Genomic DNA, 14,304 nt, shown 5'->3' with positions numbered 1-14,304 from the left:
TCTTAGATATCACCAGAGCACAAGCAACAAAAGAAAAAATGGATAAATCTGGACCTCATCAAAATTTAAAACCTTTTGCATCATGTCCAGGGGATGGACATGCTTGAAGCTTGGACTTGGTGGGGGAGGTGGGGGCAAGACAACATATGCAACATAAACATCTGTACCCCCATAATATGCTGAAATAAAAAAAATAAATAAATAAGATAAAACATTTTACATCAAAGACACTGTTAAAAAGTGAAAAGACCCACAGAATGGGAGAAAATATTTGCAAATCATATATCTGATAAGGGTCTAGTATCCAGAATATATAAAGAACTCTTACAACTCAACAATAAAAAGACAACCCAATTTAAAGAAGCAAAGAATTTGAATAGACATTTCATCAAAGATGATACACAATTGCCAATAACCACATGGAAAGATTCTCAACATCATTAGTCATTAGGAAAATGCAAGTCAAAATTTCAGTGAGATACCTACCACTTAACGCCCATTAGGATGACTATTATTTTACAGGCATTTAAAAAAGGACAGAAAACAATAAGTGTTGGCAAGGATGTGGAGAAACTGGAACTCTCATACACTGCTGGTGGGAATATAAAATAATGCAACCACTTTAGAAAATAGTTTGGCAGTTTCTCAAAAAGTTAAACATAGTTACCATACAACCCAGCAATTCCACTTCTAGATATATACCTAAGAGAACTGAAAACACATGTTCAGACAAAAACTTGTACACCAATGTTCATAGTAGCATTATTCAGAATAGCCAGAAAGTGGAAACAACTCACAGGTCCTCCAATGGATGAATGGATAAACTAAACGTGGTATATCCACATAATGAAATATAACACTATTCAGTCATAAAAGGTATGAAGTACATGCAACATGGTTGAATCTTGAAAACATTATGATAAGTTACTGAAGCCAGACAAAAAAGGTCACATATTATATGATTCCCTTTACATGAAATGTCCCAAATAGGAAAATTCCTAGAGAAAGTAGATTAGGGGGATAAAGAAGAGGAGAATTGGGAGTGATTCCTAATAGGTACAGAGTTTCTTTTCAGGATGATGGACATGTTCTGAAGTTAGATGGTGATGGTTACACAACAGTGTGAATATACTAAAAACTGAACTGTACTCTTTGAAATGGTGAATTTTATGGTATGTGAGTTAAATCTCAATTTAAAAATTATAAAAAGAAGAAATCCTAAAATAAGTGCAAAAATATACACATAAATTCATATTGATATGAATAAATGATTTAAATAATTGGTTAAATAAATAAATGGAGGTGAAGAGACAAGTCTTTCTTACTGAAGAATTCCAAATAATTTATGGAGATAGTCTTTGTAGGAGGTAAAGCTTACCCTTCCTAGCCCTCCCTGCCACCGTCTTTGGTGTGGGCTGCAATTAGTAACTTGCTTCTAATAAATAGAGTACGAAAAGGCAAAAGTAGTACTGTCCAGTAGAGAAACCTGGCAAACACTGCCTTAAGCAAATGATGAAGGTTAACGTCACTTGTGATGCCACACGGATATCATATAACCTCTGACATATGACGAAGAAGGCATTTCACCTTTGGGTTATTCTCTCAAAAACCCATAATCCCAATCTAATCAAGAGAAAAACTTCAGACAAACACAAATTGGGGGACATTCTAAAAAATGCCTGTTACTCCTTAAAATGGTTAAGGTCACGAGAAACAAAGAAAGACTGAGAAACTGTCACAGACGAGAGGAAATTAAGGAGACTTGACAACTAAATGCAACATGGTATCCTAGATTGGATCGAGGAACAGAAAGAGAATATTAATGGAAAAACTAGTGAAATCCTAATGAAGTCTGAGTTCAGTTAATACTAGTGTGCCAATGTTGATTTTTAAAATTTTCACAAATGTACATGGTAATATAAGATGTTATAAAAGGGGATATCGAGCGAGAGATACATGGGAATTCTGTACCACTTGGCAACTTTTCTGTAGACCTCAAGTTATTCCGAAATAAAACCGTTTACTTAAAAGCAAGTGAAAGACTGGGAGAAAATATTTGCTCATATTATCACAAACAAATACCTAATTCACATCAACAAGATCGATAGGTCAAGGATATTGTGACAGACCCCATCTCTTGACAACATTCATTTCTTCCCGACTTTAGCACTCACACTGGCTCAAATAGTAGTGCAGATATCTTGATCTCCCACCGCATTCCAGCCCATTTATCTTTTCATTCACGCACACAGCCAGTTCATTCAACAAAATTTATTGAGCATATTCTATGTGGCAGAAACTCTTCTAGGCACTGAGAATAAAGCTGTGAGCAAAACATTCTGTTTACAGCTACAGGAACTTAACATGTATGAACCCCGATTGGTATTAACTAGACATGATGACCTTACTCCCTTTGGTCATGATTGGTTTAGGGGTGGCCATATGATCCAGTTCTGGCCAAAAAGATGTAAGAAGAAGTAAAATGGAGGGATAACTTTAAACAGTAATTTACATTTAAATGATTTTGAGAATACTTCATGTAATTTTAGAGAAATAAATCTGTTAAAGAAAAGATAAAAAATCATGGGCTTCTAAAGAAGGGATAGATTCAGCTTGTACAGACCTTTATTGCTTTGCTTTCCCTTCTTCCTCCTGCCTGAAAATGAATGCGATGTCTGGAGGTGAAGCAGCTGTGCTGTGCCTATGAATTGGTAAGTACGTTAAGGATGACAGACAGAAAGAAAGCACCTAGGTCTCTGTTGCTCAGCTGTTCCAGTACTGTTTTGTGTATGCTTAAAATTCCAGGATTCTTCTTATGTCAACAAACACAAAACAAAAGCAAAAAAATCCTTGAGCCATCCAAAGTCATAACATGTAACCAAAATGTTTGTACCCCCATAATATCCTGAAATAAAAAAAAATAAAGTCGTGCCTAACGAAAGAAAGAAATTCCCAGTCTCTCAAACCAGAAAAACTCTACCGTATCCTTTATAGCACTTGTAGTCGTAATTTTGAATTACTTGTAACTGAACATACTTCTAACTGATGAAGATATCAACAGGCAATTTATTGAGAATAACTAAAAGTGGCTAATGAGATAGGAAGAGATGATTCGGCCTAACAGAAACTGGCAACTGCAGATTAATATGCCATTTCTTCCCACTCCAGTCTGACAGTCTTACTGAGGGTGTGGGAAAATGCGCACTCTCCTGTGTTGTTGGTAAGTGTATAAATTGGCACAGTCTTTTTGAAAAACAATTGACATTACCCATCTACAGAAATATTTGTACATATGCAAAAAGATAGCAAAGATGTTTGCTTCAGTAGGTTTTGAAATAATTAGCAAGTGGAAGCAAGTTAAATAATGAGGAAATGCTAAATAAATTAAGGTATAGTCCTGTTGTAAAGTACCATGAAGCCACTAAAAAGACTGACAACTTTATGTAGAATACAAATCTATTTGTAAAAATATTTCAACATTTTGCTATATTCATATTTTTTAAAAAATAAATTAGACTTCATAGGTAAAGTTAAAAAAAAACCCTACTTTGTACCCCCTTTGGACCTAATTTTTTTTTCCCTCCCTCTGCAGAGATAGCTATTATTATGAATCTGGTGTTTATCATTCTCACACATGTTTTCAAAGTTTAAATTGTAGTGTTATCTATTATTCTTCCACTTGTGTTTTTTTTTTAATTCGACAACTTTTTAAAAGATTTATTCATGTTGACACATGTAGCTATAGTTCATTTTAACTGCTACATGGTATTCTATTAGATGAATACATCACAATTTATCTATTCTCCCAATGATGAACATTTAAGTTATTTCTAATTATTCATCATTATAAATAGTGCTATAATGAATATTCATATACTTGTCTCCTTGTGCATGTGTGGACAGATTTCCCTAGCAATATCCTTAGAAGTGGAATTGCTGGGTGTTAAGAATATGTACATGTTTAACTTTACTAGATACAGGTCCACAATATGTTGTTCAAAACCCTTGGGGCCAGATGTGTTGCAGAATAAGATTTTTTTTGGACTTCAGAATGGCAATATAGTGTATGTGCCATATATAACACTCTCAGTAGGGTTTGGGAAATAGCCCATGATCAAATCTAGTACTTTTACTGTGGTAAAAAGTATAAATATCCACATTAAGTGGGATAAATGAAGACAATAAATAACTTCCCATCAGGTCCGGTTTTGCTATCAAATGAGTGAAGAAAAAACTTTCAGTTTTCAGAGCTTTTTGGAGTTCTGAATTACTGATAGGGATTTGGATCTGCACCACCAAATTGCTGTCCAAAGTGGATGTATGAATTTATCTTCCCACCATTATGAGATCCTCTTTCTCCATATCCTCACCAATAATCAGTAGTATCAGACTTTAAGATTTTTGCCAATTGGATGGGTGTGTACATATTATTTCTGTAATTAAAACAAAAAAATCATAGAACATGAGAGATGCTATTTTTAACAGTAGTGAAAACATAAAATATGAGTGTAAAAAATAAGAAATTTGAAGAATCTAAATGCAGAAAATGTTAAATTGTCTAAGGAATACAAATGTGATGAATAAATGTACAAGATTTTTCATCGCTGCATAGGCAGGCTTTGTGTTACAACGATGTCCTTTACCTGTAAATCATTATATAAATTCAATGCAACTCCAACCAAAAGCACACTAGAACTTTGGAAACTTGAAAAAAATTATAAAATTACCCTGGAAGAATAAATATCCAAATATCCAGGAACATTCTGAAAGAGAAAACTATGATGGAGGAATAGGCTACTAGATAATAAAACAGATTACAAAGATAATGATAATTAAAACAATGTGGTAATGGCTTAGAATCAGAATGATTATAGAACAATAAAGTCCGGAAATAGACCCAAGGATAAATGGGAATGAAACATACAATAAAGATGACATTTAAAAATGAATCAATGATGTTGTGAGATGACTGGTTAGCCATTTGGAAAAAAAAAGAAGGATCCCTGTCACATTCTTCACCTCAAAGTAAATTTCACATTGATAAATGATTCATATATTAAAAATGATGTATCTGAAGAAAACATGGTCCGATAGTTTTGTAATTTTGAAGTGGGGAAATTTAAACATCGTAAAGGAAAAGTCTGATAAATTGACATTTCCAGGGTGAAAAACTGCTGGGCTGGCAAAAAACACCACATGGTGAATATTGTGGCTGTCACCTCAATATTCTCTCCATCATGTTCCCCATTGTGTAGCTACTACACAGTTTGGGGATTGGTATTCACGCCTTCTTACTCTAGATTCCAGGGATGAGACTTGATTGTTTTAACCTATAGGGTAATCTTGTTGTTCTTGCCACAGTGATTGGCTCAGGTAACCCTGGTCAAAGCAGTAAACTCATGGCATGCTCCTGATCTACAAGAATGACAAATAATCCCATTTAGGGCTCTTTTAAATAGTGGAGGCTTACGGGATAAAAAGTTCCTTGCTCTTCTAAGAGGGCCACTGGAAATCAGTTCCTGCGCAGTGTAACGTGAAGATGTGAAATCTAGAAAAAGTAGCCATTTACCCACCATGAGGGAAGTGAGATTTAGGATGGCCTTTTCACCATAAAAGGCAGAGTAGGGCGAAGGAAGGAAAACAGGACCTTGACATTTTTTAGTCGTTGAGTCATATTAACCCTGAACTAACTTTAGATTTTCAGTCAATAAGTCTCCTTCTCTGAGTTGGGTTTTTTGTTACCTGCAAAATAGAGTTCTAACTGATATGAACCAATGAAGAAACTCAAAAGAGAAACTGGGAAAAATATTTGCAATGCAAATGAAAGACAGTTAAAATCACTAATACAAAGAGCTACGAATCAATATGAAAAAGAAAACCTCATTTTTTTTTAAAAAAGAAACTGAATATCTGGATAGTGAGTTCATACAGAGGAAATACAAATGACCAACAAACAATATAAATAGATGCTTAAGCTTACTATAAATTAAAGGAATGTAAATTAGAACAAAAAGAAATCATCTTTTGCTTATAAGATTGGCAAAAATGAAAAAATAGTAATATTACTTAGTGCTAGGGATATATAGGGAAACAAACTCTTTCATATCCTATTGGAGAATGTAAATTGGTCATTTTCAAAAGAGTAATTACACAATTTCTATTAACGTTTATAATATTTATAGTTTTTAACCAATCAATTTCACTCCTGAAATGTTATACTATAGAAATACCTAAGAAAGTATGCAAAGATATATATAAATATCTTGAAATATTATTTATAATATAGGAATACTGGAAACATTCCAAATATTCATCAATTCAGAATTGGTTAAATAAACTTATGGTACATCCACGCAATGGAAATACTTTGTCGGCTTTGCACAGGATGGAGAAATTCTGCATGTTGTCAATGAAAGATATTTAAGATACATTAAGTGAAAAGTAAAACTGTAGTATAATAAATACACAATGACTATCCTTTTTTGTGAGTCAGTATGCGCAGGTTAAAATCTGAAAGAATATCATCGTACTGTTAACAGTGATTGCATGTGGGAAATGGCATGAGGGCTCGGCGGGGAGCCCAGATTGCATCAGATACCAACATGGATGTGCACATACAAGCACATACATGCACATACACGCACACACGTATCACACCACAGCACCACAGCCTCTCCATCAGCAGTTCAACTGCTAGTGTGGTTTCCTCCAACTCTTCACTTGTTTTCAACCTGTTCCCTACTCTGTGGCGTGACAAGAGTAGGATGGTACATGTTTGCAGAGAATTTTAAAACCACAATAAAACAGACTAAAAGTTGGCTTGCTTTTTTATTATCCACCACATGTTGGCAATCCTAAACAATGCCAGGACAAAATATTCCTCCCAGCAGGAGTACTGCTCTCCTGGGCCCCTCCCTTGGTACGTGACCGTCCCTACTATAAGTGTGATTCATTTGGTTGTGAGTGCCCCTGTGCCATTTGCTGGGCTCGGTGCGGCATGGGATTCGGACTGGAGTAGGACCTTGTTCCTGCCTTCTAAGCAGAAGCAGCAGAAACAGCAGACAAGTGCACAGTCAACTAGAAATCACGCCTCTCTGGGGACTCAACTTCCTGCCTGCAGACCCCACCTCCTTCCCATGTCAGCCTCTCCTCCAGCTGCCCCTGGATGGGCCCCATCCTCACCCCTCTTACCTTGTTGCCCTCGTGCTGCCCTGCACCCGAGGCCAAAAAAAAGAGAGCAGCTTTTTGATTTTCTGATCTTACTTTCTCCCACACCCATCTTTGCCTCTCTTTGTCTCCAGTGTCCAGATCACCACTTAACCCCCACTTTGCTCCTGAGACTGTTACCTGAAAACTCATTCCCTAAAACCCTGGAAACATACCTGGGTGAAAAAGTGAAAAGGTTGCTCAGAACCGGCTGTCTGAAAAGGCTTCAGCTGGTGCAGTCCCAGGCCCCTTTCAAAGTGCCCACAGAAGTGGGGTTTCCCCAGCAGGCGTCTCCAGAGAAGGGGCTCACTGGAGAGGGCAGGGCCTTTCTCTATCAGCTTTAAAAATAAGCACCCATGGAATAGAAAGAAAGAAAAGCCATCTACACAGCATAACCTGAGCCTTGTAACAGAGAGGGGAGTGTGTGAGGCGAACAAGAGGGAGATCCAATTAATTACCCTCAGAAGCAAAGGTAAAAGTTGAAGATTACAAGACCCATTTACAGGAGGAAATAGACCCATCATTGAGCCTAGAGAATGGGAGGATTGTTTAGGGCCAGAAAAGCGTCTCAATGTTCAGATTCCATTCCTTTTCTGGAGCTTTGGAGAGAGGAAGGTCATAGCTTGGGCTTGGAAGGTACACTTAGCAGTGGGTTCAGACTGGGAGGAGAGGGGGCTGCTGTCTTGGGTTCAATTCTTGGGCCAGAGCCTGCCCCCGCCCTGAGGGAATAGGAGCTTCGTCCTGGTCCTCGCCGGGAGCTGACGTGGGCTGACTGAGGAAGGGGTGCCCCCTGTGAGGGAGGCTCATCCATTACCATCACAACGGCTGATGCCACAGGCCCCACAAAGCAGCTGGGGCCCCAAATGCAGGGTAACCCTAACCCCACCAGCGATGAAACAGATAGAGGGGTAGCTCTCCCACACAATGCCCCGGCCCTCACTGCTCTCTCCTCCTCCTCCTTGCACTTCCTCAAGAGCCTTTGTCTCCTGGTCCCTTGGGCCAGAGGCCTCTCTCATTCCCGGCAAACGCTGCCCATTAAATTCAAAATGAGGCCTTTGGGGAAAGGGCTTGGCACTTCTCTCCCAGCCTCCTCTTATCTCCAGCAGCGACTCCCCACCCTCATCTGCCTGGGGAGCAGATAAGCAGCCCAGCTGTGAGAAAAGGGGCAAGCTGGTGACTGCTTCACATCCTTCCCCGGGTTTTTGTTTTGTTTTTCTTTGTTTTCAGGCCTCAGAGCACCCCACAAGGGTTGCTGGTCCAGCTCTGGATAAGGTCTTGGGCCCTAAGTTGCAACAGTCACTGCTCGCAGGCCGTGGGAAGTGCTCGGGGTGAGTCAGGTTCAGCTGGATTATGAAAGCCCAAGTCTCTGTACTGGACCCTCTTGTTTGTCATCTCCCCAACCAGCTGGAAGCCTCTACATTCATTCTCAGGAGCGCGGAGTCCTCCTGCCCCCGTCAGGACCCCATCTGGTGCGGGGAGAGAAAGCTCAGAGCAGTGGCTTCACTCTCTAGGTGTGACCTGGGGATCAGGTGGGGCACCCTGGAAAAGGTGGGTAGCAGAGCAGCAGGTCTTGAAAGATCTGCCAGGGCTGTAGGTGGCAGGGAGAGGAGGCGAATGCTCGGAGCTTCTGGCTTTCCCTCATGGGGAGATGTACGTTTCCAAAAGGATTTGGTTATTATTCAGTATTGTAGACATGAATCTTAGACATTGACGAAAGCCACAAACCTCCTTTCCAGAAAATATAAGTGGATGCAAGCCTGTGTGTGCGTGTATGACACACACGCTTCGAGTGTTCTTGGAGCCCTGGTTAAGAACTCCTGAGCTCTAGAAGAAGGTATAAGTTTCAGCCCCAAAGGGAGAGCAGAGAAAGTTCTAGGTCGTGTTGAGAGACAGACCCCACCTGAAGGACTGGCTGTACTCTGAGCCAAGCAGCTGGCTGATTTGAAAGGCTTGTCCCTGTTTCATGCACAGGTGCCTGAGGGGTATCTCTGCCACCAACACTGCACTGGGCTTGGGGACAGGATGCCAGGAGGCGGAGAAGCTCTGGACACTTCTGTGCAGTGCTCAGCCATGAGGTATGTTGTGGAACCGGAGGGAAGAGAGGAGAAGGTCTTGAACAGTGCACATGCTGTGGCTCAGCACTAGCTAAGCATTCTGACCTTCCACGGCTCGTTCATGCTTCACAACCACCCTGCAAGTTAGAGACTACCATTTTGCTTTCATGGATGAGGATTACGAGATTCAGGGAGTTAGTTAAGTAATTGTTCAAGGTCGTCCAGCTAGTAAGTAGCACTGCAGGGATCAAAGCCTAAGTCTCTGGGCCATCAAAGCCCCAATGCAGTATTCAGACCTATATGGAAGAAATTTTTTCTAGCCTATTCCCACAGCTTCTGTGCCAGCCTAGGGGGCAAGTGGGCTCGGTGTTGCCACACTGACATCTCTGGTCTTATTCACCATGGTTCCAGATGTGCTCAAGAGGTTTTTCATTATCCTCCCTGCACATACCAGGCTCACACCAACTTTGCACTCTAATGTGGTCTGCACCTAAAATATTTCCGTGGCTTAACAAAGTTTGAATTTAACTTCTTCAAGGCCCAGCTAATTAACATTCTGCTCTCACTTTGCTGTCTTCCCTGACCAGACCCTTTCCTATACCAGACCATGATGACTGTTCCTCTCCTGCACAGAGTCTAAAATAGGGTCATCTCTCCCTCTCTCCTAGCCTGGCTTTGTTCTGGATAATCCCACATCATTCCTTCTTGACTGGGAGTCTTTCCATGTTAGGGCTGGTGTTCAAAACACACTGGGCCCCAAGCTGCCTAGTCCAGTACTCTGTATAACTCAGGCATTTCAAGTTATTCCTCTTCATGATGCCGAGGATGACGATGCCAGTGTTGGCTATATAGACAGGAAAACCTAACCCAGTGGTTAGGGACATTTCCAAGGCCACAATACAGCTCCTTGCCTTGTGTGGCAGGCAGGCTTTCTCCTCCCCACCAGTCTCTGGCCTGCTCTAGTCCTCAGTCCAGCTGAATAGGGACGCAGTGTCTGACATCCAGTTCACCAACCACAGCTGCACTGTGCAAAAGGGACAGAACAAAAAACCCATGAGACAACACTGTGGCTTTTGAAACAGGTACGTAGGCTCTTTTCTTTAATAGCAGTTAAAAGAGGAAAATATACAAGGGGAATAAACATGCTTTTTCCACAGAGGAGCTTTCCCCTAACCATGTGGCCCATCTGCATCAGTAGCTTTACTAGTAAGTTTCAGAGAAAAAAGTTCCCTTTAGAGTTAAAAATGGATTTTACTAAAATTTCCCTATAAATGTGTAACTATCTGTGCAAAATAAAAAGGCCATTTTCAACACATTAGTGAAAAGTAATTGCGAATACAGGCAAAAAACAAAAACAAAAACAAAAAAAACAACAAACAAAAAAAGAGGCAATTGAAGTAGTCAGTAGAAGAGTCCCGGGTGAAGGGAGGCTAAGGTGTGTGTGTGGAGAGTTCTGCAGCAGGCCCCAGGGAGTGTGCTCAGAAGCCTGATGAGGAAGGTCATGGCTAATGCCAATCCTGGGGGATAAAAGGCCCTGGGTCTGGGACTTGCTAAGCAAGCACTTGTCAAATATACGGTAAAGCTAGACTGACTTTGAGGACTAGGAGGCCTGGTATGCAATGAGAACACTGGGCAACATGCCCTGGAAGTTGTGCATTCCCTTTGCCAACAGGGACTCTCTGCTGGTTCCAATTTCCAGGTCCTGTTCTTCCTTACCCCCAGCAGCTTCATTTATAGTCTGCTCAAAGAGATTTTCCTATGAATGTTACAACAATATAACTGCTTATATTATCATTGAAACGCGCTAGGTTCCCAAACCAGACTGCTTCCTCAGGAACATAGATAGACCTGGTTTCCCCAAGAACTTGGCCAAAGGTTCATATTGACCAGAGGCAGGTAGGCTTCCAGCCACCCATGTTCTTGCCCTCTTATTGAGGCCCTGTAGGGTCCTTACTTCTACATCTCTGGCATCTGGGACCAGACCTGAGGAGTCCGAGGGGCATGGGCACATATGTTTTGCATGAGTCCTCTCAAGGGCCAACTATAGGCCTATAGACACTTCTCCAATTCAAAAAACTTTGACATTGCTGGTCTCTATTTTTACCTTCCCCAGCCCATCAAGAGTATGTCTCTATATACAACTCAGTAGCTGCATGTCATTTTTGTTAGGGAAGAGTGACAGCAGACTGAGAGAGAAGAGGAGATACACCAGAGGGTCCATCCTATGAGTCTTGAGCTTGAATAAGCTTTTTCTTTCGTGGGATTTCCATGTTGAAGGTGCAGAGTAACCCCTATTCCTCTGCCCTGTTTACCTTTTCCTCCATAGCATAGTTCTTCCAGGGTAAAGGTCTGAGACCAGACCAGCAATGGTGACCCTCTAAAAAGACAAACACTGTGGCATGCTTACACTTCTCTCCATTCCTACTTGGAAGTCTTCGCACTCAAGGCTAAAGAGATCTTGCTGAAAACTGGGTACTAGTGAAGGAAGGTGTTTTGGGTCCTTCTCAAGCAATAGGACTTCAGATTAGTGTAACCATTACTCACTTTTCAACAAAGACCAGGGCTTGAAGATGCCACCTTGGCCCCTGTCTTCCCTTGGCTTATCAAATTCTGGGAAGCAGTGCTCACCCCGACCCCCATCCTAAAACTCTGGCCAACTGTCTAGCCCTTAGGTTGAGGCCCAGGAGGCTTCTGCAGAGCTCCCATGTAGCCTGGTCCCTCCAGCTTTGAGGAAGGCTGTATGTCTGTATGCTCTTTCTCTTCCCCATGGTTTTCAAGATGTGATAGATATGGTAAGGGTACGGGTGGGGAACTAAAAAGGAAGTACTGCCCTTCCCAGAAGCAACTCAGTAGCTGACAAAGGTAGTGAAGAATTCTGTTTGATGAGTCTCTCCTCTCACTAATCCAAGCTGGAAATGCCTATGTGGCTTATTTGTCATTGTTTGGTGATGCACAATTATACTCTTGCCAGTAGCCAAAATAGCATCTTCCTGAAGTGTCTTAAAGTACAGTTTCCTCTGACTGACCTCATAGAAAATTCCCTGCTTTGAGTCTAGAGCCCCTTTGGGACAATGGAGGCAGCCTCCAAGCTAAGCTGGGCCAGGCTCCAGAGTTTGAGGGATTGGATTGTGGGCAATCTTTCTCAGATGAGGCCAAAAGATGACTTTGGGGATCTCCAAAGAGGATGGAAGCCTTGGGCTTGAGCAAGAAGAGCTTCATATCTAGGATATGACTTAGTGAAAGACAGCTGGGCCAGAGGCAACAAGACACAAGCCATGGTTGGCCTTATCTACTTCATGGTGACAGTGGCTCCATCCCTAGAGGCATTCAGTCCAGCTGTGGTTGCCCCCACAGTGCAGAGCTGGTAATGTTTCTTTTAAAGATGGTGGCCAGAAAGCTGGTTTTAAAACATGAAGGAACAATCCCAGGTATAATCCTCAGGCTTTACCTAAGGGTCAAGTAAGGCTTCTGAGATCTGACATGTCTCAATGACATTGCTGGAGGAGGCCAAGGCTGAGACTCTCTGTGAGGACCTATGGAAATAATGGCTGACCTATGTCCTGAACTAAGTGCTCTGACTGTGAAAGAAGGACGTGAGATGAATGGGGAAGGGACTGGGCCCCTGATTCCACTCAAACCGGCTTTCAAGATCCAGAAAAAATTCCTCAATACTCCTAGCATGGGGGCAACCTGCATGTATCATGGGGTCCAATTATTACTGCTGCCTACTACTCTATCCTGCTTCAGAAAAATTAGCAGTAAAAGCCTTGGGTCAGATCTAGGCTAAAGAAACTGCCATTCTTGGGGGACTAGAGGGAAGCTGTCATCTTGCCACATGCCATGCTCGTTCAACAGCCAATGAGAGTCTGTGGATGAACCTCCACAACTGCGTGCTGGCCTTTAGTGTACTAAAAAGTAATGTTTGCCAGGCCTTTTCCTTGCATCAAGAAGAATCAGCCGCATCTATGTGGTGGATGGGGCACCCAAGAGTGAACAGGACATGCTCTATTGTCCTTTCACTTACCCACCTTACCTCCCAGAGCCAAATATCACTCTGTTTGTTCCTAAGCCCTAGACCTAAGCTTTAGAGCCATGGATAAAAGGTGGCTCATCACACTGGGATTGACGATGCCACCATCTCTAGGATAATATGGATAGTGTGGTAATAGCTTCCCCTGAGTCCCAGCCTAGCAACATCTCAGGTGCTTGCTTATTCCTGTGCCTCTTTTACTATAGGGAAATGTTATGTGAATACTGTACAGGGGTTAATAAAAAAATACATATGCTCTTTTGAAGAAGAATACACAAATGCAGCGTCAACCAGGGCTGGATCCCAGACTAGAGGGCTGCAGCAGGCAGCTTCTGTGGGTCTGGGGCCAGCCTTCATGAGTGGTGGCTGCTGGTGAGTCCTCGGAGCTGCTTGGCCACGGCGTCAATCAGTTTCTGCTTGTCTCGCTCATTTTTCCGAAACTGTGCAAACATGTTGTTCTTGCGGCTAGTATCCTTCATCCTAAATGGAGAAGGAAAGAAAGAGGGCAAAGTGTTTGAGGAGACAATGGTGGAAGGAGAATTTGCAGGAGGCAGGATGGCCCAATGCGTATTAACCACTACCCAGAGAGATGAGAGCCCAGAGTATTTCCACTGTCAGGCACAGAGTCACCTACTGCCCTCCCAGCTTCAGTTACTTTGGAAAATAGTCAAGAGCCAGCTTTGGGGGGGCAAACATCCCCCCAAGGAGCAGGGCTAACCCTTATACCCACCATACCTAATTCATTCCCTTCTCTCCGCAGGTATGTACCTGTTACAGGTGTCTGGCGCATGCTATAGCCCTGCTGGTCGATAGGCTCTTACAGAATTCTAGGATCCACTAATTACCTCACAAGCCTACTAAATCCTACTGGGACTTTAGAGATGGTATTTGAAAGGTAAAGGAGGAAAAATGCTCTTTTTTTTTTTTTTTTTGAGACAGAGTCTCACTGTGTTGCCCAGGGTATAGTGCCGTGGCATCAGCCTAGCTCACAGCAACCTCAAACTCCTGGGCTCA

At 41.9% G+C, this 14,304-nt stretch overlaps 1 protein-coding gene across 1 annotated transcript in view; it reads right to left on the bottom strand.

Annotated features, from left to right (window-relative positions):
- Positions 1 to 13,529: 13,529 nt before the first annotated feature.
- Positions 13,530 to 14,304, bottom strand: part of EXOC6B (exocyst complex component 6B) — a 595,194-nt gene continuing 594,419 nt past the window's right edge. Inside the window, exon 22 of the mRNA XM_012646509.1 lies at positions 13,530 to 13,770. Within this exon, the coding sequence (XP_012501963.1) occupies positions 13,644 to 13,770 (127 nt within the window). The 3' untranslated portion in view covers positions 13,530 to 13,643. The remainder of the gene's footprint in view (positions 13,771 to 14,304) is intronic.

Source organism: Propithecus coquereli, unplaced genomic scaffold (genome assembly GCF_000956105.1).
Source record: "Propithecus coquereli isolate 6110/MARCELLA unplaced genomic scaffold, Pcoq_1.0 Scaffold243, whole genome shotgun sequence".
Lineage (NCBI taxonomy): Eukaryota > Metazoa > Chordata > Mammalia > Primates > Indriidae > Propithecus > Propithecus coquereli.
The sequence above is the reverse complement of the archived record's forward strand: the minus strand, read 5'-3'. Positions and strand labels throughout refer to the sequence as shown.